At 37.1% G+C, this 24,617-nt stretch overlaps 2 protein-coding genes across 2 annotated transcripts in view; one reads left to right on the top strand and one right to left on the bottom strand.

The window, feature by feature from the left end:
* sycp2 (synaptonemal complex protein 2) overlaps window positions 1-8,155 on the top strand; it is a gene marked incomplete at its 5' end in the record, with an annotated part of 33,301 nt that extends 25,146 nt beyond the window's left edge. Inside the window, 15 exons of the mRNA XM_082144685.1 lie at window positions 309-379; window positions 836-1,009; window positions 1,149-1,470; window positions 1,673-1,905; window positions 3,948-4,181; window positions 4,274-4,328; window positions 4,423-4,602; window positions 5,711-5,848; window positions 6,241-6,386; window positions 6,497-6,591; window positions 6,692-6,791; window positions 6,888-6,946; window positions 7,193-7,271; window positions 7,429-7,485; window positions 7,573-8,155. Of these exons, the coding sequence (XP_082000811.1) occupies window positions 309-379; window positions 836-1,009; window positions 1,149-1,470; window positions 1,673-1,905; window positions 3,948-4,181; window positions 4,274-4,328; window positions 4,423-4,602; window positions 5,711-5,848; window positions 6,241-6,386; window positions 6,497-6,591; window positions 6,692-6,791; window positions 6,888-6,946; window positions 7,193-7,271; window positions 7,429-7,485; window positions 7,573-7,644 (2,015 nt within the window). The 3' untranslated portion in view covers window positions 7,645-8,155. The remainder of the gene's footprint in view (window positions 1-308; window positions 380-835; window positions 1,010-1,148; window positions 1,471-1,672; window positions 1,906-3,947; window positions 4,182-4,273; window positions 4,329-4,422; window positions 4,603-5,710; window positions 5,849-6,240; window positions 6,387-6,496; window positions 6,592-6,691; window positions 6,792-6,887; window positions 6,947-7,192; window positions 7,272-7,428; window positions 7,486-7,572) is intronic.
* A 1,274-nt stretch (window positions 8,156-9,429) lies between these two features.
* Window positions 9,430-24,617, bottom strand: part of phactr3a (phosphatase and actin regulator 3a) — a 34,779-nt gene continuing 19,591 nt past the window's right edge. Inside the window, exons 3-12 of the mRNA XM_082144411.1 lie at window positions 21,823-21,978; window positions 21,321-21,533; window positions 20,997-21,213; window positions 20,732-20,874; window positions 19,762-19,915; window positions 14,678-14,733; window positions 13,643-13,704; window positions 12,554-12,694; window positions 10,253-10,329; window positions 9,430-9,940 (exon numbers count right to left, since the gene is read on the bottom strand). Coding sequence (XP_082000537.1) covers window positions 9,925-9,940; window positions 10,253-10,329; window positions 12,554-12,694; window positions 13,643-13,704; window positions 14,678-14,733; window positions 19,762-19,915; window positions 20,732-20,874; window positions 20,997-21,213; window positions 21,321-21,533; window positions 21,823-21,978 — 1,235 coding nt within the window. The 3' untranslated portion in view covers window positions 9,430-9,924. The remainder of the gene's footprint in view (window positions 9,941-10,252; window positions 10,330-12,553; window positions 12,695-13,642; window positions 13,705-14,677; window positions 14,734-19,761; window positions 19,916-20,731; window positions 20,875-20,996; window positions 21,214-21,320; window positions 21,534-21,822; window positions 21,979-24,617) is intronic.

Below are 24,617 nucleotides of genomic sequence, written 5' to 3' on the forward strand. Positions count from 1 at the left end.
AAATGTTGTGTAATGTGTGACCCCCTGACGCTGATCCTTCCTGTAATGTGCACACAGCAGCAACTTAATGGTACCTCAGACAGTCGTGTAGTGTAAGAACAGCAATCTGACGACTTTGAAAATCGTGCGATGTGTACCCAGCTTTACATCTCCAGCAGTAGTTGTTAACTCTTGTTTATCATCTTCATTACATTGAAGATGGGTGGCATTTAATTAAGGACTACATGCACTTTATGGATAACTACTTCCCCTCCCTCTTTTACATACTCCTGCACCAGATAATCTCTTACACTTTCATTTTATTTCAGTTAAATCGCCATTTACACCTTTGCCTTCGCCAAAGCCAAAGCCAGTGAAAGAACAAATCAAGCCAAAGCGGGTAAGAACAAGGCCAATCATTTCACAAATGATGTCTTAAAGGAGCCATATTGTGGCTCTTTATTTTTCACTTTTGTAATATTTGCACCAAAAAAAGGGGGAAAAGTCCGTGACTCTTACAATTTTACGGATAAGATGACCTCTGTTATGTTTTGTTAACCTTTCTGCATGTGAAATAAGTAAGAATGCTCTTGTCAAATTGCTACATAGGTGGTGGTTTTCAATTATATTTCCCTTCCTGTACATAAGTTTGTTACACTTTTATTCCTCTTGAAACAAACTTTGTTGTATTATTTTAATTTAATACTGTGAAGCTGCTTTGATACAATCTGTATTGTGAAAAGCGCTATACAAATAAACTTGACTTGACTTGACTTTTATGAATGAGTAGTATTATGTGTTTTTAAACTCGCTGATAGTAATCATTCCCTTTTCTTTTGGATTGGGTGAATAACAGAAGAGGCAGAAGAAAGTGGCCGAACAGGAGGATAAACGGCAGCCAAGGATCAAAAATAAGAAAGCCACAGGACGACCTCAAAGAGCTGCAGCCTTGACCCAAACCTACAGAGAGCCGTCTGACTCAGACGACCTGTCCAGCCTTTCAGAGAGCGATAAAGCACCACCCCCTAAGGCATGTGATTTTTCTCTATTAGCAAAGTTAGTTCAAGCGGATCTTCATTAGTGTTAATGCCTTCATTGAAGACTTTTAGAGTCTAGATAGACTAATGATAACAGTCCTGATGAAATTTGTCTTGTTCTTCTCCAAATAGAAAAAGGCAGTTGTCCGACCAGCAGCGCTTCAGCAGACTGTCCCAGCTCAAGCCACAGGACGAGAACAAATGAGAGAGAAAACATCTGTAGAAGTAGCCAGACGACCAAGTGAGACGAATGTGCTGAAAAAGGCAGAAAAGGCCGTTGTGAAGATTCAGCAAGATCAGAGCAATGATAAAGGCAAGAAGATGTCCAGTCCAGAGCATCTCACGGTGAAGAAGACCTCATCTGCTCAGGAGTCCGCCAGAAAACAGAAAGAATCTTGGGCTGCAAGATTGTCTTCCACATTTGCCTCGCCTTCCTTCATTGAGAGGATGAGATGTAAGAATGAAACTGCTTTAAATGAGTTTGTATAATTGTATGGCTATTAATCAAAATGTTAATTTGTCAACTTTACAAGTCAGGGGCATAAATCATGTTGTTAATTACTGATACTGAATCACACTAAATTTAATAAATGGACATCCTAGTACAAAGACAACAATCTTTTGTAACCACTGTGTAATTAAATTTTTTTTTATAGCAGGCGAAAAAATAACCAACTTGAGATCCAATACTACACCTCTCCGTTCTCTGTCTATCTCTCCAATCGAAGCTGACTCTTCTCCACTAGAGCCTCTCAGTCCTCTCAAAGAAATCCAGACCCCCTCTCACTGTAAAAAACTAGGGAAAAAAGGTGCTGTTAAACCTCCTTTCTCCATATCACCTGTTTCCACAACCTCCAGAGGCTGTAAGAGGAATCGACCTGCTGCTCAGGTAAACAGGAAGCAACCATAGGGCAGGTTTCCAAATCACATTCATAGATAGATCAAGTACTAATGGGCTGCATTAAAGCTCTTAAGTCTCATTTCATTGGAAGTTCTGATCATACAGTTGTCCCAAAAAGTACTTGGACCACAATAAAAAATAAAAAAAAATGCTGAATAAAAGATTTAATATTTCTTCTTGCAAATACTTTTAACTGGTTTCAAATGACAGTAAAGATATTTATAATGTTACAAAATATTTCTATGTAAAAATAAATTGAAAGGTTCCATAAAAATATTAAAATTACAACAAAATGATATACACATAGATAATAGAACATATTATATATAATTGATAATAATAAGAAAAGTTTCTTGAGCAGCAAATCAGCAAATTAAAATTATTTTTGAAGGATCATGTGACACTGAAGCAGTGCTCAACACTAATCATTTTATTTCTACTGGCCATATTGGTATTTCCTAGTATTCCCTCACATTCTATTGAATACATAGGAAATCTTCTGATTTTAGTAAGAAAACATTACCTAACGAGTCAGCATCTGAAGTCTCCCTGTACATTCTTACAATGTAAATGTCCTAAACATTAAATGGTTATTTGTTTAAAGTTGGGAATTTTCCCTGCTTATTAAAAGTTAAGTTCATGTTCATTACAGTAGCGAATATCAGAACAGCTGATGAATGAGACCTCAGCATTTATATTTTTTTTTTTAAATGTCACAATAATTCTTCTAAAATCTGAATAGAGATTTATGCTTTGCAAAGCATGATCACACAACTTAATTTGTCATGTAACAGTTATCCACTGTGGGTATGTAATCATGTTGTTATATAATACTGTTTTTATTCGTACAGTAACATTAATTGATTCAACAGTGTTTTCATAACAGCGTGTATTTCAAAGAAGTAAAGATAACTGACTTAAACATTGGTTAAATTAATAATCAGCTCAACAATATATACAAATAACGTATCATATGCAAACTGTCATGCTAGTAAAAAGCCGTAGAATTTGGGCTGACCTGTAGCTTTTTAATGGTTTCAAAGATTATCAAGAGTCTGAAGTGGATGTTGGTCAACAAAATTACATCAGGAAATAATATTTACTCTTCACAACTTATTCAGAGAAATGACGCTGACTGCGTATGGAGTTAAAGACATGAAGCTTTATTTCCAAGCATTTATACTGTCACTCCGAGCAAGATGATGCATTGTAAAAAAATTAAAATAAATTATAGTATAGACTAGTGCAATTTAGTAATAGGGGATTGTGTGTGTATTGCAATATTTCATGTAAATTTTAATCAGTTTCTACTAATAATCCCATATGTTCATGCTTAATATTTATTGCATGATTATGTACATAAATCTATTTTGTGCAGCAGTGTGCTGTAGGCACACCTATCTTAACGATTTCTATATCTATATCATTTCTTTAAAATGAATGCCACATAGTTTGATCATTTATAATGTAATAGAATGACATTCATGCATTTTAAGTGTGGCTTAAGTATCCAGATACATTTTTAGGGCCACATTAGGTACAAATTCCAGTGTGCTTTGATTCTTTATTTTAGCATAAAAACTGTTCACGCCATTTAACTCTCTTGCTCACACATCTATATATTGTCTTTGTTATTAAAGACTCTCTAAAAAGGTTAAGTACAGTAGTCAACATTTGAAGTGGATCAAAAAAGTTCATCAAAGTTGTCCTAAGACAAGAACGGGTATTGTTCAAAATTCATGTATAACTTTGATGAAAGGTTTTGATCCACTTCAAATGTTGACTATTGTATGTTAATGTAATGCGGTTGTTTTCAATCCTGGTCCTGGGGAACCACTGCTTTGCATATTTTGTCTCTCTTATCTGACTCACTCAGCTCAGTTTATGGATCTCTCTCCTAACGAGCTGATGATCTGAATCAGGTGTGTTCAATAAGGGAGACTTAGAAAATGTGCAGAGTGGTGGGTCTCTAGGATCAGGATTGAAAGCCACTGATGTAATGCAAGTTCACCTCTGTCCCACTCCTGCAGGTTGAGCTGAGTCCGGTCCACTCATCACTGACTTCAACTCAGCCCCTCATCATCAGAGAGAAATCCACGCTGTCCTCCCCAATCATCTCTCCTGACCTCCAGGAGGAGCACAGGGCTGACATGAACAGAACCAGCCCAGCATCTTTTGGAAGGAGGTCTGTCATTTCTGTGACAATGAGCCAATCTTCTCGCCTATCTGTGAGCAACATTGCCATGATGTGCACTGAGATAGAGGTACAGGTTTAACAGCTTATTTCTAAGCACAATTACACTTTGGATTGTAGTACATATCCGTAACACACACTTCATTTTTGTACGATTTACAGAAAACACCAGCAAGCAAGCAAGGAAGTAAGGCTGAGAGACCAGAATTTAAGTCAGGTGAATAGATTTTTAATTAAGTTGTGGTTTTATGTCATTTATTAGTATACAAATACAAGCATCTTATGTATTCATTGTGTCAATTGCCAATCAGGTCCGTCCTCAGCCTTCCACAAGCATCTCATCCCGTGCCAGTCTGCTGATTTGTCAGAGGGAGATGAGGACAGTGAGGAGGACAAAGAGAATAAGGCACCTTCTCCCTCTCAGATAGCACTGAAAATGAAGCCCAGAAAGCTGTTTGTGCCTACTGATAAACACTGGACTCCTAGTAAGGGTAATTATCACCTTTTAAAAAGGATTATGTGTCGTCCTAACTAGGCATTATGTGACAAGTTTCCGGCCTTGAGTATTTTCTTCCCTTATAAAAATACCAGCCATTCAAAACATATTTGATGTTTAAAGGTGCAATAGGTGATTACATCTCTAATTAGCGGTCTAAATGTATTTTTATAAATATCCGCTGTGGAAGGCGTAGGGCCATTCAATCATTGCATCCGGTCCGAATGAAATGATACCATGTATTCCCCGTGTGTCAACGTGTGTTTGCATAGCACTGCGCAGCCTGTTCACGCAGACATCATACGTCATCAGCACGTTTCACGTACGTACGCTGTGCAGACAGAGCGAGAATGGCATGCAAACAGACAAGTGGAAAGTATCTACTTTTCAGTACATTTCTGTATCTGTCAGTGTACCGATGACTTTGCCCTATGCAGATAATTCAGTGAGATTCGACTGTGTTGATGCTATGTTCGGAAATCGCATATGAATAAAGCTGAAATACAGTGCAATCTTTCCTTATGTCAACAGGTCAATTGACCTGTCATTTCACAATCACTTATGCATGCAAGCAAGCGCTTCTGTTTCTCCGCTCACTGTACTGTAAAGTTTTCTCACCGGTGAAGGACACATGTTGTAATCCAATAACGTTGTCACTGGTCGTCTCGCTTCTGGTCTGTGCGTGTTCATGTGTTTTGGAGGAGGCGTGGCTTTGAATGGCGATTTGCAGGAAGGATGGGGATCGTATGACTTCAATGTTAGCATTTCCCAGATCATCTATTGCACCTTTAATATACAGCCATGTAAAGCGAGATTTTGGACCAATGAGATTTAACTAGGCAAAGCTTCCCAGCATGACACGGCGAGGATAGAAACTAAGCAACCCTTGTTGAAAATGGGGTTTATTGTTTTGATATATGTGATGTAGTCTCTAATATTACACACAGCACACTACTGAATATTTAGGTTTTGCAGTCAGTTTAACTGAATGTGCTTCTCATTAACTTTCCCAGACACATATATATATCCCAATCCTGACTCATCAGGCACTGTTACCGGTGATTCTGCTGGGAAAATTTCCTGATTGTGTTTCTGTGCCTCAGGCCCCAATATTAAACAGCTGGTGAAGGATCAGAGCAGCTCAGAGGAAGAGGATGAGGACATAGTTGCAGACAACGGAAGAAGAAAGAAAAGTTACCAGAGAGGCCTGAATAAAAGGGCCAATGAAACAACAATCTCCAGTAATGAGAGACGAGAGAGAGAGAGAGTGAAAGAGCTCACCAAGGCTGCATTTATTTGATCAAAAATAGAGTAAAAACGCAACATTATTAAAGTTTTTACAAATTAAAATAACTGTTTTCTATTGTAATATAGAGGAAACTGATACATTTTTCTTGATTCTTTGATGAATAGAAAGTTCAAAAGCAGCATTTATTTGAAAGACATTTTGTTACATTATAAAAGTCTTTACTGTCACTTTTGATCAATTGAATGCATCCTTGCTAAATAAAAGTATACATTTCTTCAAAACAAACCAAAAAAATCTCATAAATAACCGAATGGTTCAGAAGCTCAGCCTTACTGCTTTTGAATGTGTGACTAGTGTGTGTGTGTGTGTGTGTGTTTCCTGCAGCTGAGGAAGTGGAGACACTGTCATCTTGTACGAGGTCCAGTTGCAGGCATGCCAGTGTGGAGGCAGACATCGACCTGACCCAGCCTGATCAGGAGGTGGGCTTTATCTGCCATCAGTTCAGCTCAGAGATTAAGAGGAAGCTCAAGGTGCTATTTATCTCACTTCTCTCACTAAACAACCAATTTGAGGATTCAAACCCGCTGCATTCAACGTGTTTATTCGCCTTTTCCTCTAACTTCTCTTGTGTGCTTCTCAGAATCGCTGCAGGACAATGGATCTTTACACCAGACAGTCTTTAAAGACCTTACAGCAACACATGTCTTCTGTCAGTGTCCAAGTACACCAGTACAGGTCAGACATGACCCTCGACTTAAAAGAGGTCAGAGTTTCTGCCTTCTAGCAGATTTGATATTTACCTCTTCTGCTTTCTTTGTCTGTCCTCCTTATATAGTTCTCAGAGGCTGGAGAAAGTGAAACAGGTCCTGTTGGGTGAAATAGAAGACCTGGAGCAAGACGACATGGCTTTGAGGAGCATGGAGGAGGAACTGACCGTGAGTGTGCTGACTTGCCAAGTGCCTTGTAATAAGAATAATAAAAAAAATGTACTTGTATGTAAATGGCCTCTGATTTAATCAAACTATTTGCAGACTTACTGGCAAAAGCAGACCTTGGCCTTCCATACATACCAAGAGAAAGGAACCAAGAGGTGAGAATATAACAGATGAATGCCATCGATTTCCTAGCTGTCATGTAAATGTAATCACAATACCTGTTTATGACTATGCAACAATCTGTGGGTCGTTCTGGGTTGTAGTAACAAACAGGATTTCCCAGCCATTCATAGCTAAAATGAACATTATAACACTCTGTAGTGTTATAATGGCAAGAATCTTGTGATTTCATTAGAGCTTTGAAAAAGGGCAGCTAAAAAGACTAGATTTTGTTGTTTCAGACTACAGAAGTTAAAAAGCACGGTTCAGACTGATGTGCATGATTGTCTAGAGTATGAGGATCAAATCTTCTCTTTGGAGGTGAGGATCTGAATCTGTGGGGTCCAGAATGGTTTGATAATTGTAGTTATTGGGTTATAATAACTATATGTACAACTATAACAGTTCAAATCCATTTTAAGCATTGATTGTCTAGATTAGAAATTTTTTGTCTCTATCTCATTTTCTTCTGTCGCAGGTGTCTTTGATGAAGAAGAACATGAAGTCAGTTCAGGAGCGTTTCTTCAAAGAAATGGTGAGAAAGAGCCCAAGGGCAGATATTTAATACTTAAGTTCACATACATTTCTTCAGGACTGAATTACATTTTTCTTGTCTTTGTAGCAAGATGAAGATTTGACAAGTGTGAGAAGAGGACTGCAGTCCTTGTTCTTCCCAGATCCATCCAGGTTCTGACCGGAGTTAAAAAAAAAAAACACCCTTTTGAAAACTATTTTATTGAAGCCATTCTTAAAATATGTTTGTATGCTTTGATGTTATTAATGTTATGTTCTTTTAAATTAATACTACTCAAAAGGTTGAATATTTTACTTTGAATATACTTTATGCGGTTTATTCTGGTCTCCTTGAAAAAAAATATTTTTTTGGCTGTATATGGTTTTTGTGCGCATATTTGCTTGTGATTTTTAATGTGAATAATGAATAGTTGTGAAAAGTGTCTCTAAAACGAAGTCAATGTTAAAGGTGTTGTAAGAACTAATGTATTTATTTGTAACAATCCACCTCATAAAAATCTTTAGATTTATGTGCGCAGAAATTAAAAGGTGGATTCTGGATTCTTAAACCATCTTAAGTCAAGATCACTTTTCATTTTTGCATTCACTAGCAATGGCCTAAATAAGCAAACCTCATAGGTTCAATTTATGGGAGAATAAATCTGGTTGATAAATAAAGCCTGAAAACTGTACTATTCTTTTTTTTTTTACATGCAGTCGAAGGCACTGTGTGACTTTAGCATTTTTATTAATTTCTTTAATTAGTGTCCTCCATAAATGCTACAGTCAAAATACATGGGAATTAGAAAGGAGGCAACTTGCAGCATTTGCTTCCAGTTTCACGGCTATTTCTTGCAGTATCTATTTATATTATATATGTATGCATAGACTACTGTTCAGAAGTTTGGGACAGTAAGACTTTTGAAACACTCACCGACCACTTTATTAGGTACACCTGTCAAACTGCATGTTAACGCAAATATCTAATCAGCCAATCACAGGGAAACAACTCAATTCATTTAGGTGCCACTCCTGTCAGATTAGAACAAAAAACTGAGGCCACAATTCACACTGGCTCACAAAAAACAGACAATATAAGATTGGATAAATGTTGCCTGGTCTGATGAGTCTCGATTTCTGCTGCGATATTCAGACAGTAGGGTCAGAATTTGGTGTAAACAACATGAAAGCATGGATCCATCCTGCCTTGTATCAACGGTTCAGGCTGCTGGTGTAATGGTGTGAGGGATGTTTTCTTGGCACACTTTGGGCACTTTAGTACCAACTGAGCATCGTTTAAACATCACAGCCTACCTGAGAATTGTTGCTGTCCATGTCCATCATTTTATGACCACAGTGTACCATCTTCTGATGGCTACTTCCAGCAGGATAACACGCCATGTCACAATCATCTCAAACTGGTTTCTTGAACATGAGTTCACTAAACTCAAATGGCCTCCCCAGTCTCCAGATCAGCAGCTTTGGGATGTGGTGGAACAGAAGATTCACATCATGAATGTACAGCTGTCAAATTTACAGTAACTGATCCGAAATCTCTGAGGAATGTTTCCAGCACCTTGTTGAATCTGTTCCATGTAAAATAAAAGCAGTTCTGAACGCAAAAGGGGGTCCAACTCCCCAAACCCAATTCCATTTCAAATTGCTGTTTTCTGAAGGATCATGTGACACTGAAGACTGGAGTAATGGTGCAAAAAAGCTGTAAGCTTTGATCACAGGAATACATTAATTTTGAACATATATTTAAATAGAAAACGGAATAGAAAAATAGAAGTTATTTTATATTGTAAAAATATTTCACAATATTACTGTTTTACTGTATTTTTTTTCTTTTCTTTTTTTCTGAACTTACCAATCCCAAACTTTTGAACTTTTGTGTGTATATAATCAGACTTAAAAACAACGCAGAAGTATTTCCAAAATTGTATTTTGAAGACAAGTAGTGCTTACAAAGTTTTTTTTTTTTTTTTCAAGTGATGACATGAACAACCCTGTTCAAACTGACTTTTGTACAGTAAATATGAAATTCATTTATAGCAGGCTTATTAACCCTCAAGTTTATTTTTCTTCTTTTTTTCTTCTTTTACTTATTTTTCAAGTGAGGCTGGTTACATGTACACAAACATTTACCCAGAACTGATTCATCTTTCCTTAGCAGTCATTGAAATGTAGTCCAGTTTTAAAAACATCAAACAGTCTTCTGCCGCTCCACTCCGTCAGCCTCAGGTTAAATGTCTCCGCAGATGTTCTTCAGGTGTGTCCCTGTGGCCGTCCGTGAAGGAGACGCAGCCTCCAGCGCTAACCACCCCCAAACACCACTCGGCCCAGGCCGCTGGAAGAATAAGGGAATCCCATGGACGAAGCCACAGCTCTGGAAGAGGCACCTCCAGGATTTAACATGAACGCCACTTTCAGCATTTTCTTCACAGAAGAAAACCCCCTCTTAGGGCCTGTGAAACCTGAGACAAATCAACAAAGGTGCCTTTCACAAACACGACCATATGATTGGACAGGACTTGATTACAGTGTTGCATCAATCAGTTATTTTTAGTAAGATCAAACATAAGTGCTCTGATGGCCACTAATGTCATCATTATGTAGAGAGCAACCTTTTATCCAAAACCACTCATATCAAGGTGACACAGTCATCATTTCATATCTACGTGTCCCAGTCATTTTTGGACCAGGCCGTTTGTCTTCGGCACTGGATTTTGTCTGTCTAAAAATATCGAGGGCACATCTGTGAGAGGATTACACACACACATACTGACCTTGTTAGATGCTTGCTTGAAGCATGGACCTCCATTTCAGTGCTTTTGAACTCGTTCAACTCTTTGCGGATGGCCGCCTGTGGAATCGCAAATAAAAGCAAAGACTTTAGTCAAAGATGGCCGCCGAGTGAAATGTTGCCTTAAAGGGACTTTGATAAAAAGCCACTCAAGTAGGGTGACCAGACGTCCCAGTTTCCCCGGGACAGTCCCGTATTTCAGCTCTATTTTCAGTGTCCGCCAGTGACTTTATATTTTTTATATTTTTTAGTTTTGTCCAGTATTTCTTCTTTCCTAAATTGTCTTTTCTAGGTGATCATAAAAGTGAGCATCAGGCTTCTGTCACGCGAGAATAGCCTAATCAAAGGTAGCCAATCTTGTGATAGTATATTTCGGAGAACAAAATTACCATTCAATCACGATTCGTTATCAATTAACTGCAGTTAGTGAAGTCGGAGAGTGTGGAGGAGATCAAGTCAGACGAGTGTCTGTCCATCCTGTATTCCACCATGAGAAATCTGATCACCCTACACTTAAAATGAAATGAATCCATAATTTACTCAACCCCAAGCCATCCTAGGAGTAAATGACTTTCTTATTTCAGCCAAACACAATCTGAGTTATATAAAAAACAAAGCTTTCAAGCTTTATAATGGAAGTGAATAGCGTGTCCATCCATCATAAAAGTTAATCCATACGACTCCAGGGGGTTAATAAAGGCCTTCTAAAGCGTTTTTGTAAGAAAAATATCAATATTTATAACTTTATAAACTCATCTTATACCTTCACTTATACTCACTGGCTTCCGGTAAAGGCTGTAAGCGAGTCTAGTTCCGGCGGAAGAGTGACCTCTGACCTGACGTATATCCATATTTAAAACTTCATTAGCTATAATAACTAGCTTTTGCGGCAGGAGAGGGACCCCTAACCTGACACATGATGTATTGATGAACGCAGAAGCGCAGAGGATAGAGCAAAACAAAACACCAGTCACTTATTAGAAGTCTAAAGCGAAAAATGTTACATAGAAATGTGGGAGGAGCTTGAGCTCATCTAAGCTTACGCTACTCCTAGATCATGCGTCGGGTCAGAGGTCACTCTTACGCCGGAACTAGACTCGCGTACGGCTGTTACCAGAAGCCAGTAAATATAGTTAATAAAGTTATAAATATGGATATCTTCTGTACAAAAACGCATCACTTCGCTTCAGAAGGTATTTATTAACCCACTGTAGTCGTATGGATTACTTTTATGATGGATGGATGCGCTTTCTTGGGCTTCAAAAACGAAGTTACCATTCACTCCCACTATACAGCTTGGAAGAGCCAGGATATTTAGATGAACTAACCCTTTAAGGTGTGTTCACACTTTCGGTTCTCTTGTTTGTTTCTTTTGGTCCGGACCAAAAAGAATACGATACATTTAGTCCTGGTTTGTTAAGCGTTCACAAAATAGCTTTTTTTGAAACTATATACTGTATATAGTTTATGAGCACACAGCTTATACATATATATACATATATTGTATATTTTGCGATGGAACTTGCCAAACATCCAAAGAAAGCTGTGTGCTTGGCTAAATGTGCCTGCATTTGTGTCCATATAATGGTATTTTTACCGGTTGAGAACTCATAAAGACCTTATAAAATGTGTAAATGAGTCAAAACAGCGGCATAAATTCCTCCATTACACACACAAACGACAGACAAAGATCTGCTGCAAGGAGCTGTGCCGAGCTGTAATGGGCAACGTAGCTCCTATGAAGAGAAGAACTAGGTACGCCTGAGAGCATTCTGTCCTTTTTAGGGTTGCATATTGTGATTGCATCCTGTTTTTGGTTTGTTTAGATGTCTTTGGTCCATATCGTGTTCACATTTCAGTCAAACTGCACTAGAGTTTGTTAGAAAGCAGACAAGGACCAACTAAAATGGTGGGTCTCGGTCCGCTTGTTTGGTGCGCACCAAGGTATGGATGACAGCGTTCACACTTGTTCAAATAAACCGCACTAACAGAGCAACCGCACCAGAGTTCGTTTTAATCAAACCAAACCTGCCAAGTGTGAACACACCCTTAAACGCATCCTCAAGTAAAAAGTGCACCGATTCATGTTGACAAGCTGCTTCAGTTATGAAGAAGACTACTGACACAAATTAGATTGCCTTTTATTCGCTTAACAAAAAAACCTTGAGAGAATCACTAATAATAATAAGAAGAAGAAGAATTTCCCTCTGCGCTGTCTTATTGAATTTAAGACAAACTGAAGATCACTGTAAAGATCTGCTGACATCAGCTGTTGGTCACGTACCTTGTCAGCAGCGGACAGTCGTGTCCAGGGTTTGTCAGCTCTCCTGTCATAATCCTGGGCTTTGGCCACCTCCACGTAATCACTGAAGCGGATGAGAATCTTTCTTTCTCGTAGTTCATCAACTGTTGGCCTCTGGTTGAGCTGTGAGGAGAAGAGTGCTGTTAATGGGGCTGCATATCATGAGATACACGCTGCAAGCAACACTTTCTGCAGGAAACAAAACAAACACAGACATTTCGACTCGGAACGCACATTTCAGAGTAGAATAACTGGCTCAGTGTTTCTCAGAGAAACAAGTATTTGAACTTAGTATGTTTGCTCTGAGATTTAAAAAACATGATGTGATATTTTATGCTTTAGTACAGTCAAAAAAATACAGCACCTTTAATCAAATGTAAATAATGAGTAATTAATTGCACACTGGGGGAAAGAAAAACATAAAATGAAATTATTTCAAAATATAATTATTAGTAGTATTATTGTTGTTTTATTATTGTTGTTGTTATCATTGCTAAATTTTAATAATAACAACAACAACAACATGTAATTAATGTGTAATTATTTTTTTTAAAAAGCCAAAAAAACTGATTCCAATATATAAGAATAAATGTTCAAGTCATTCAGTTTAATTCTTTAGATGTTTATATTACTCTATATATCACGCCATCATTTTGAGGTACATTTATGTTTGTTTTGTTTTTTACATAAAATAATGCAGGCAAGCAATATATAAATATATATACATACACATACACATTTAAACGCATGCTGTTAACCATCTCAATAATTGAGGTCCTGCTCTCATGTCAACTCTTTTCTTTTTCTTTTCTTCTCATCATCTCTATGGTCTGAATGCTTGTTACACGCGATGGAACTAACTCGGAAAATTATTACACAAAATTGCTTTACCCTTTTGAAGACCACTGCTTGTCCTTGAATGGTGCATCTTTATTCAGCATTAGACAGTGTTGTATTATTACAAGTAGAAATATCAGGAGCGGAATAATTTTACAGACCAGCAGCTTCCTTACATTCAGTGACCATGAGAAAACTAGAGCATGTTGTAAGTGAAATGAACAGAGTGTTTACCTTTCTGTTGAGTCTCTGTTTGATCTCTCTTCTTTCTTCTTGCTCCGTCTGATCGTTCCTCTCTGAAAGAGCAAAAGCGAGACTCAATGAGGGCGATCTAATCAAGTGCACAGTCACAGGGGTCACTTCACATGCCTGCTTTAGCAAGCCTTGTTTTTCTCTGGTGTGTGTCTTATCTGACAGACAGATTACAGTCGTCTATTTGATATAATACTCCGTAGTGATTTTGTTTGTGTGCAGAACAAAGCAATGGAAGACACAATCACAGTATGCCGAAGTCAAAAAGCATGTCAACAACATTTTCACCTTAACAGCCCCCAAAAACATTTAATTTAATTAACACGCTGATTAAAAATGTCTTATCGGACTGTATTACTTTTCACTTAGCAATTTACTTCATATTTAAACTATATTTGTAATTACCATTTAAATCTGACTAATTTTCAAATTGTTTGTCATAAATCAACATTTGAGGAAAATGGTATGGGGTTTCTAATCAAAATATGACATTATATTACAAAACAGGGCATTGATATTAAACATGTCCACTGTAGAGACACCAGGACATGTTTATCAGGCATTTTGGGAGACACAACAAATAGGGAAATAAATTATATATCAATATTCCTATGAAATAATAGATATTATTTAGACTTTTTTTTGTTTTGTTTTTTGCCAATGATTACTCCATTATTACACTTCTTTTTTCATAAGATATTGCCCCAAGAACACATTAATATGCAAATTAGATACAGTGTAAATATATAGTAAAATGGATAAAGTAAAATGGTATATCAGTTTATTCCGTTATATCTTATATAACATAGTTGAGAATATTTTTTTTACACAGTTTGGTTTAAAAAATCCTGAAACCTAAACATTTATTGGTAAATAATAATAATAATAATAATAAAGTGCTATTATTAATGTGCAATATCATAAACAATATTATTAGTACTTTTCAAATCAACAATTGTTGATACATAATGAATTTATATTTAGAATCACATTTCTATTTTTGTTGATAATACTCACGTTTTAAAATATTTCTGCTCTCCAGCTCTTCAACGGCCGGCCGTTGACTGAGTCTCCTGCGGAAAAAGAGCAGAATGTTGTTTTGAACCATTACTGTCCCGAGCTGAGGCTGAAGCAAGAGCCGCTCAATGAGACCCAGAGGTGAGGGAGGGAGATTCTGAAGGGACGCTCAAAGTCTCTCCGTCCTTTGTGTTCAGCCTGACAGTTAGTACTCCTCATCTGGATGCTCAAACACCGCGGGCTTTTGAGCCCTTTTGATAAATAAACACCAGTTATCAAGATGCGGTGGCGACGAGACTTAAATGAGTGAGAAAGTGCAGTCTGTGTGTGTAACGGTCCGAGAGAGAAAGAACTCGTGCTCCTTGTTGTGGTTTGTGTGCGGGCGCGCGCTCTTTTGAACAGGTTGGCGCGTGCCGAGTGATGAGAGCTCAACGCGCGCTCTTGGTCGTGCGCTCTGTCTCTCCACGCGCATTTGTAGTAGTATTAGGTTAAGTGATCGTTTGATAATCGATCATTAATATGCTGGCAAATAGCAAGTAAAAATCATAGACAAAAGCAACTAGATCATGCAGTATGTCCCCGTGTATTTCGTAATATATTACTATATTTATAGAACGTATTTTTTTTTTTTTACATAGGAGGAAATTACATAGGAGGAAATTACATGGGAGGAAATTACATAGGAGGAAATTTTAAATAGTTGTACATAATTTCACTACTGGTTTGAGGTGATTTTGCCACGTGATGCGCATTAAATTCTGACATGAAAAATTACGATTTAATATTCCAGTTTCTTTATTTTCTCCTTTCTCTAAATAAAATGTTTAATTGGGTAGGATATTAGTTTAATGTGTGATCAATTTACACTTTCCTCCCTGTGTCCCCAGTCTTACAAGTTGTATTAAGTAAGAAGTTATAAAAAGTAACAATGAGTTGTAAATTCGGATTACACTTTATTTTAAGGTGTCATTGTTACAGTGTAATTATATATTTAAGTAATGTACTTACTACAGGGTTAGATTAGGATTTTGATTTAGGGTTAGTTGCATGCGATTATGCATCATTTACTGTTAATACCATGTTAAGTGCATGTAACATAAAGGACACTGTAAAATAATGTCTTTACTTTATAATGTCGAAACATTATTAAACGTAACAGAGTCGAAAATGCTGTACAACAGGACCGACTCAACTTTGTTATGATTTGTATAAGACGTAAGTGTGGAATAAAACGGCATGTTGTCTCATGGAAAACACACTATTAATATAAAATACTTTTCAAGATCTACGGCGAGATCTGATTAATAAGACATTTTACAGCATTGGACTGCATTCCAGCCTTCGTAACACTGCTGTCACTCACATAAGCTGAGTAAGACGGGATTCCAGCAGATGTGGCGGCGTTAATATTTCATGAACTGAAATGGAGACCAACTCCCAAAGCTCCCTTAGAAGCTGCCTGGATATTATTGACCTGTATCACGAGTTGCCTAGCAACAGTAGCTTCCCCGTGAACACGGAAACAAAGAAATCTGCCTGCATGTGCAACACTGGAGGCTTGTTGGTTTCCATTATACACAGGTCATTCATCAGACCGGTTTAATTAACAGATGGACGGCGGTGTGCTTTATCCTAGCATATTTCCATCAGATAGGAGAAGCTTCTGTGAGAGTAGTACAGTAGACTACCACCGTTTTTGGTATTCACTACAGTGAGGTGGAGATGGAGGAGGGGAACACGCACTACCATCCATTATTCACCAGTCTGAGCTCTAAAAATAGCTCCAGCCGTGTCTTTCTTCAGTGGCGGAGTAAAGCAAGGCAAGCCAAAGATAGGAAGGTCATGACATGCTGCTGCGGCAAAGTGTCATTCGCTCAGACTTCAGCCTGTCCTGCAGGTGCACTGACCGTCACACTTCACTCTGGCCTAGTTATACTCAGTTATGCTGAATATCACTGTCACACCTAAACATGACTTTAAAATTGACCCTATTTACTACCTTAATAGTGTACATGTTCCTCGTCTTATGGGAACGATTGATCAGTGCATGATAATCAAAAAATCCAATAAAAGCTTTCATCATAAAGTAATAACATGCTCCACCTCGGAAACGACTTTGCTTCTCGGCTGACCTGGCCTGGCCTGATCCCTTCTCATTTTTCCTCTTTCCATTCTGGCGCACGCTTTTCACAATACAGTCAATTCCAAAATGCCTCAAAATAAAGTCATGCACTATAGTATTTATAAAAAGAGTACTTGTTACAGAGTTAAAAGAATATTCCGAAGAGCAAACTAAATGTAATGTTTTTGGGAAATTAAACAGTTACACTTTATTTAAAGGTGACATAGCTGTACTTACTCAAATAAGTACTGAGTGATATTAATTAACTAAATGTGCTTACTATAGAGTTACGTTTAGGGTTAGTTACTTCTAATTATGCATCATTTACTGTTATTACTAGCAAGTATGTAGTAACGTGTAACTACGTCACCTTAAAATAAAATGTTAACCATTAAACTTGCATTAAATGCATTTAGCAAACTAATTAATTGTGGGTTTTTTGACCCACTTAAGTAGTAGCCTACTTAAGTACATCTTTATGTAATTTCATAATTACTTCTAAAATATATTTTAATGTCAGTTCAAACTCGGGTAACCCTGTATTAGTAATAACAGTACATAATGCATAATTACAAGCAACTAACCCTAAACCTTTATCCTAACCCTAACCCTATAAGTACATGTAGTTTATTAATATTACTCAGTACTTAATTGTATAATTACTCTGTAACAGGGACACCTTAAAATAAAGTGTAACCAAAACTTGTGTCATGTAGGCTATTTAAATATGGTTACACATTTATTATGACAAAGTTGCATTTGAAACAATTGAACTTTTAAATGTAATAATGATTAACATGCTACATGCTTTTTTTTTAATATACTTTTAAGATTTGATGTACTCTACAAGTGCACATTCAATACAGTTAAGTCAACTTCTTTTTCACAAGGGACATCACCAAACTAAAATGGGTTTCAAACGTCATTTCATGTTGTGCAATCAATACAGTTTCAATATCACTATACTGTATGAATTATGTGTTATGTAAAATCATCAACATAATTATTACTGGAGAAAACAGTCTTCCCACTCTAAAATGTAACAACTGACAGAGACTACAAGACACACTAAACCCTATGATTAGAAGATCTAAATGTCCCATGCCATCAGGGAAAGTATCTGATAAGCAGCTAAAACGTCCAGTTTTACACATGTGGCTCCAAAATCCTCAAAAGCACAATTATTATTTTTTTGGTTTATTAAGTCCCTGCGTAAAATTAATGTACTGTTTGTTAAGCATCCAGTACTATTTTATATGTAGAAGTAATTTCATTCAGTGTAACTGTCCATCATATGCATGAATCTGTAGAATGTGTTGCTGAACCTGAAGTTAATCTAGTGTAAACATCTGCATCAGCACAGTGCCGGCTTTCCACTCACATCCTTATCTGAATCACATCTTTGTTACAAACCACTCATGGTTCTCACATTACATAACTTAGGATGGTCACATACTATCATTGCTTATAACATTCTAGAACCTCGTATCTGTCACTGCGGCCTGAACAAAGCTCTCTCAAAGCCTAAATTAAACTGGACATAATGGCTGTTTCTTCTAAGAATCCACAGAAGGCTGACTTCAGTGGTGAAATATACCACAGCTGATTACATAAGACTTATCCTGACAAGATCTGTAATTGCATGAGGCTCTGAAGCCCATACTCATCAAATTTTTTCCTAGCACTTAGTTAGGTCACTACATTGCTTCTATCAGTAGGCTGAAGTAGCAGATGTCAACATTTATCTTCACTTACGTTCTAAACTCTGAGGGTATGTTTACACGACAACAATGTACTAAAAATGGAAGTTTATCCTTTGCATCTTTTGCATACAGACGACAACATTATCAAAACGATCCCCGTTCACACGGATCCGCGAAAACGACTAAAAACGCTGTATTCTGCTGCGAGACCAGTAGTTGGCGATAGACTGAACTAGTAATATGCATGACGTCGCCGTTTTCACAAATTCACGTATTTTTTTTTATGTTTACATGGATATATTAACAGTATCGTTTTCAAAAACGTGCACTTTGAAATCTGTTTTCAAAAGTTTGCGTTTTCAGGCATCCAAAACGCTGTTGTTGATTAAATGAACGGCAAAAACGCATCAAAGGTTTTCTGTTTTTAGTTGAGAACGGTGCCGTGTAAATGGCCCCCGAGATTTAAAATGCCATATTTAAAATGTAAAAATTCATTAAACAAAACAAAACAAAAACACAAAGCAAAGCCGCAAAAACATAAAACAAAACAAACACAAAACACAGCAAAGCAAATCACAAGCGCAACAAAGAAATGCAAAACAAACCACAAAACAAAACAAAAGAACATAAAACATAACACATCAAAGCAAAACACAAAGTTTCATTAATTCTTTGTAACATTACACAAAGCGTGAGCAATGCATGCACCATATACTGAATTGAACTTCTGAACTCAAAGGCAGGTGTTCATACAAATATAATAAAATATAATCTAATGAAAACTGTGTGGATTTATTCTCTCAGATTAACTCCAATCCTCAACTGACTGTAATCCCAGTTTCTGCTAAATACTTTACATCAGATTACAATCATTGTACAATAACACTATACCTCTGCACGAAATCTGTTTTCATAATCTGTTCCATGAGTTCACTTGTCCATATAATCCATAAGTGATATCTAAACAGATTTGCTGTCTTTAATGGAGAAGTTTGAGCATACAACTCAATTCAAGCGCTACATTTCCCCCTTGACTTAGTAATTAATGGATATAAATTAGTAGCTAAATGATTATTAGAATAAAGGTTGCCAGTGTATGCAGATGATAACAGATTTGTAAAGCAAACAAAAAAATGATTAAGCAGTCTCCAAGTCCCTGAAGATGACATTCTCAAGTATTTCCAAAAATGTCCTGAAGAGGGCAGTAATAGTTTATTTACTTGCATATACAGTACAGTCAACATACATTTATGACTTACTTGGCAAGTTTCATTTCGATCTGCTGACGGATCTCCTGTCTCTCCTGGTCACTCCGCGTAGGAAAAATGTTCCTGTCTTCCAGCTCCTGTTTGCTGGGACGATTCCGAAGCTTCACGGCCAGCAGCTCCTTCCTCATCCTCCTTGGCAACGTGCCTGCACACATTTGCCATAGAATTCATTACTTAATGACATAATCTAAAGTGCTCCATATTTCCAGACAGAAATGACTCTCTTGCCACTTGTATTATGAAAAAACACATTGATCCAATGACTATATCATGGGAAACATTCTGCACAAATTCAACCTGATCTTCTAGTTATAATAAATCATTGCAGTGTCTCATGGTTATGTGCAAAGGAATTACGGCATTGCATTAAAGAGGATCTATTACACTTCTTTACATTTTCAACCTTCTACAATGTTGCTGTTTGAGCATAAAAAAGCTCTGCAAAGTTATAAAGCATGAAGTCGTTCCAAAGGGAGTTATTCTCTATATCAGTAAACACGGTTTCTGAACTCCCTGAAACACTTCAATTGTAGTCTTCAGTTTTCTTCCGGAATAAACACGTCACAATATTCCTCTTATAAATAATTCCCGCACAAGGTATAACCAAAAAAATAAGATGCAAGCCGAGGCCTGGTTGAGGTGAGTTAGTAGTGTTGAAACTTGAGGTTATGGTAAGGGGCGTGACATTTCCAAAACACGCTTGAAGCGGTTGACAAATCACAACACACTGATCCAGCCGACCAATCAGAGCACAGTGCACTTTTCAGAAGGAGGGGCTTCACAGAGACAGGAACTAAACAGAGCGTTACTGACAGACTGGGAAGTAAGGTGCTGCAACAATGTCAAATATGTTTTTTTAACATTCAATCATGAGAACCTATTCTAGTAGAGCCCAAAAACAAAACAAGGCTTAGTAAAAGGGCATAATATAGCCTCTTTAATAGTTGTGCAGTTCACCCACCAGAAATGACAGACTCGTTCCAGTCGTCCATGTCGTAGATTATTCCTGAAGCGTCAGTGAAGCAGTTGTCTTGTCGAACGTTTTCCTTGTTTTCCTCTGCTTCCTTTCTGTTCTCACCATCTCCACTTGGCTCTCGCTCAATGCTAAAATAGAAAAAGAAAGAAACACTTTAACAATAATTTTACAGAAAAATACTTCTTAAACCTCCAAAAAATTCATTCTGAAATCAAGCAAATAAAATGAATGATGGGTTTAACATCCTCACCTTTCCTGTCTGAGCTTTGATGCCAGTGCTCGGTGTAGTTCTTCTATTATACAGCTAGGGGGCAGCGGCGGATGTATGCTACCTATATGCGGCGACCCCACAGAATTAGTAAAATGCCCTCTTAAAACCACAGGACTGGGGCCATCAGAGACTCTAGACAGTTCTTTTTGGAGAAAAGAGTTTGAATGAGGCACTGATGCGACGACTTTACCCGGGTCTGTGGAAACAAAAAATACATTCATATATATATATATATATATATATATATATATATACCACAATATCAAATTTTATCTGATTTTCATTAATGAAAAATGAACACACCTTCCTCCGTGCTTAGCTGAGAAACGAGATTGCCGTGACTGCTTGGAGGAGACTGCTCCTGCGGTTCGTCTTCCTCCTCTTCCTCTCCGTCGTCTTCATCTTCCTCAACATCTTCATTCTCATTTTCAGAGGGAACCGCCTCCTCGTCCTCCTCCTCTTCCTCATTTGAATTTGGCTCTTCCATTGTCCCGTTGTCCTGTACAGAATCTACCACTAATAGGAAATACAAAATCATAGCTTAGACAATTAGGAATGCAATTCAAAACTGTGGTTCATTGGTCATATTTGTGTATTGTGTATTTGTCAAGGATTCTGTTAAAGTGTGTCACTTTAAATATGATGCAGTAAAGAGTGTCCCAGCCACTTCCCCTATCATTCATTGGTCAGTCAACCAGATAGCCCCGCCCCAAACTCCTACTATTGGCCGAGCAACAGTGGTACAGTACTTCTATTTTGGACAATAAATTATATATATATAAATATACGTATGAAGAGCACTCACTGGTAGGGAGATTGTCTTGCTCTGAGCTGAGGTACTCCATGCTACTGATGCTGAGAATGGGCCCCTGAGAGCCAGGCAGCCGGATCTCAGCATCGGAGATGCCCCGGATGGGAGAGCCGTGGTCTGGAGAATGAAGTCCACAGGCCAAGGCCACATCTGCACACAGAGGAACACAGCATTAGATTGCTCAACTCACAAACACTCATCAACATACAGTAAGTTATAACATACTGTACATACACATATCGCTATATTACATATTATGCATTTGTATTGTCTTGTCGCTGTCATTCTGTCTGTGCTGTGGAAGCTTCTGACACTGAGACAAATTCCTCATATGTGTAAACATACTTGGCAATAAAGCTCATTCTGATTCTGATATACGTACGCACGACCCGTTTCATTCACACACGCTCACGTAGCTCCATCTGTGTCATCTTCTGGCTGACATGATATTGGTAGGTGTTCGTGACTTTAACTTTGAGACATGGTCATCATTCGTGGATGTTATTTGAGCTCTCTATGGGTGTGCTATCCAGCGTCATGCCCATTCAAACCGAGGGGCACGTCCCATCAACCTCAGAGTTGTAGGGATGAGCCACTTTACAGTCTACACTCCAAAAATGGCCTTAATTGGATTGCAGTTTTAATGTAAACAAACTAATAAACTTTATGTGATGCATACAAGTCAGTCATACATAAATGAAAAATAAACAGGGAAGATTTCTGTAATAGTACTAATAAACAATGTTTTAAATACACAACAACCATGTTTACATATTTATCATCAATAAATAAAATTTCTTTCAATCTCATACATTTTGCTTGTTCCACAACTAGCCATATTTGAACACTTTTCACTTTTTAACTGAAAACAATGAACAAATTTATGCTGATTCCAAGCAATTTTAATACATCTTGATTAAAAATGTAAAATGTTGATGCAAATGTTGAAAATAATGATTAATAAAATACAATGTATGTAAATTGTTAATAAACTATGCCATGGTTTTTTGGAGAGCAGATGTATGACTGACAAATATGCATTGCATCAATTTGAATAGTTTACGTTAAAACTGTGAAATCTGAATGGATGGAAAATGTCAATGCCAATCAAATACATATAAATCTTTAGGCTTCACAAATTAAGGCCTACATGTTTTTTGAGTGTAATTGTAATTTTACTTTAAATAAAATGGTCAGTCCAATAACAGTCTGCAAACATCTGTCAATTTTTCCCCAGTGGAACAAAATATTAAAGCTACTTTATTACATACAACAATAATCGCATGCGGATAACTTCATTTGTGATTTGGATTGGTGGATATGAACCTGGGTCTGCATAAACGCTAAGATGTTTACCATTAGACTCTCACATATTTTAAGGGTACTTTCAAGTGGTTCCACACCTGTTTGACTTTCTTGCTTCTTTGGAACATAAAAAAATAAAAATAATAATATATATATATATATATATAAAAAAATCCAAACAATGAGAGTAAATGGGTTCTAGAACAACAGGATTGACTTTGGATTGCACTAACTAATTTTCCTACTCATTCCCAATCTTAACACTATCAGAAGACTAGCAATCCTCCCTCATTCCCTGCATGCATCCACTATGATTTGTTTATCACTTCCTCTGCTAAACCTGATTGGATTTTGAAAGTAGAAATTGGATGATGATTTTGTCTCATTATGTAACTAAACTGTTTCTACAGCTGTTTGCTATTAGTTCACTCATTTCCCGCTTGATTAAAATATCTCTTGCCTCTGGTACTTTTCCATTAAAACTAAAAACTGCTGCTGACACCCTAATTCTCAGGAAACTTTGTCTAGGTCCTTCTGTGTTAAATAATTACAGACCTATCACAAACCACTGCTGAACAGAGCTGTTTCCCCTCAATTAGAGTCGCAAGTTTTTTTATAATCTATACAAGCCTTTCAAAGCAGAATAATGTCCTTTACATAGCAGAGACGTCTCTCCACAGGGCCATAAATGACCTATTCCTTTCTGCTGAATCAGGGGTGTTTAATATTCAACTCCTTCTGGACCTCAAGTCTTTAAGTCTTTGGAATCTGTCTCTTAGATGTTGGCATCACTGAAAATGGAAACTCTCCTATGGTTCAGTTCTTCAATGACAAACAGCAGTTTGTTTTTCTTCTGAAACACAAATCCTCCATCAGTCCTGTTATCTGAGGTGTCCCCCAGGGGTCTGTTCTTGGTCCTCTTTCTCTCAGCCCAAGCTAAGTTAATATCTCTATAAAAATGTATAAAGTACTAGTTAGGGATGCATTGATTTAAAAATTCTGGACGATATAAGCCAATCATTATTTTCATGCTATGGTCGATATTAAAATGCAATACTTTTTTGTCAAAAAAAAAAAAAGACAATTTAAACAATAAAAACTAAAATCAGACATTTTAAACTCTACAAGTGAATTTAGGCAACACGGAATTATAATGTACAGAATGGAAAATTCATATTCATTTTAAGATTTGCTAAAGATTACATTCAATAGTGTTATTAAATTAGCATTATCAAAGATTAAAATCATCTTATCACTCATAATCATCCATATATTTATCGTTCACAGACCCCTCATTTTGTTAGCTTTGTTTTCCACTTCTATCGCACTATTTTGTGTCATTTTTGTCATTTGAATTGATCATTGAAAAATGTCTTGCAATATTTTTCCCATTCATAAATCTTTATCAATTGCCTCAGTTGTGCATTGTAAATAAAACATTATTTTCATTATTATTATTATTATTATTATTATTATTTTTAAAT

This window comes from Leuciscus leuciscus (genome assembly GCF_965113295.1).
Source record: "Leuciscus leuciscus genome assembly, chromosome: 18".
NCBI lineage: Eukaryota > Metazoa > Chordata > Actinopteri > Cypriniformes > Leuciscidae > Leuciscus > Leuciscus leuciscus.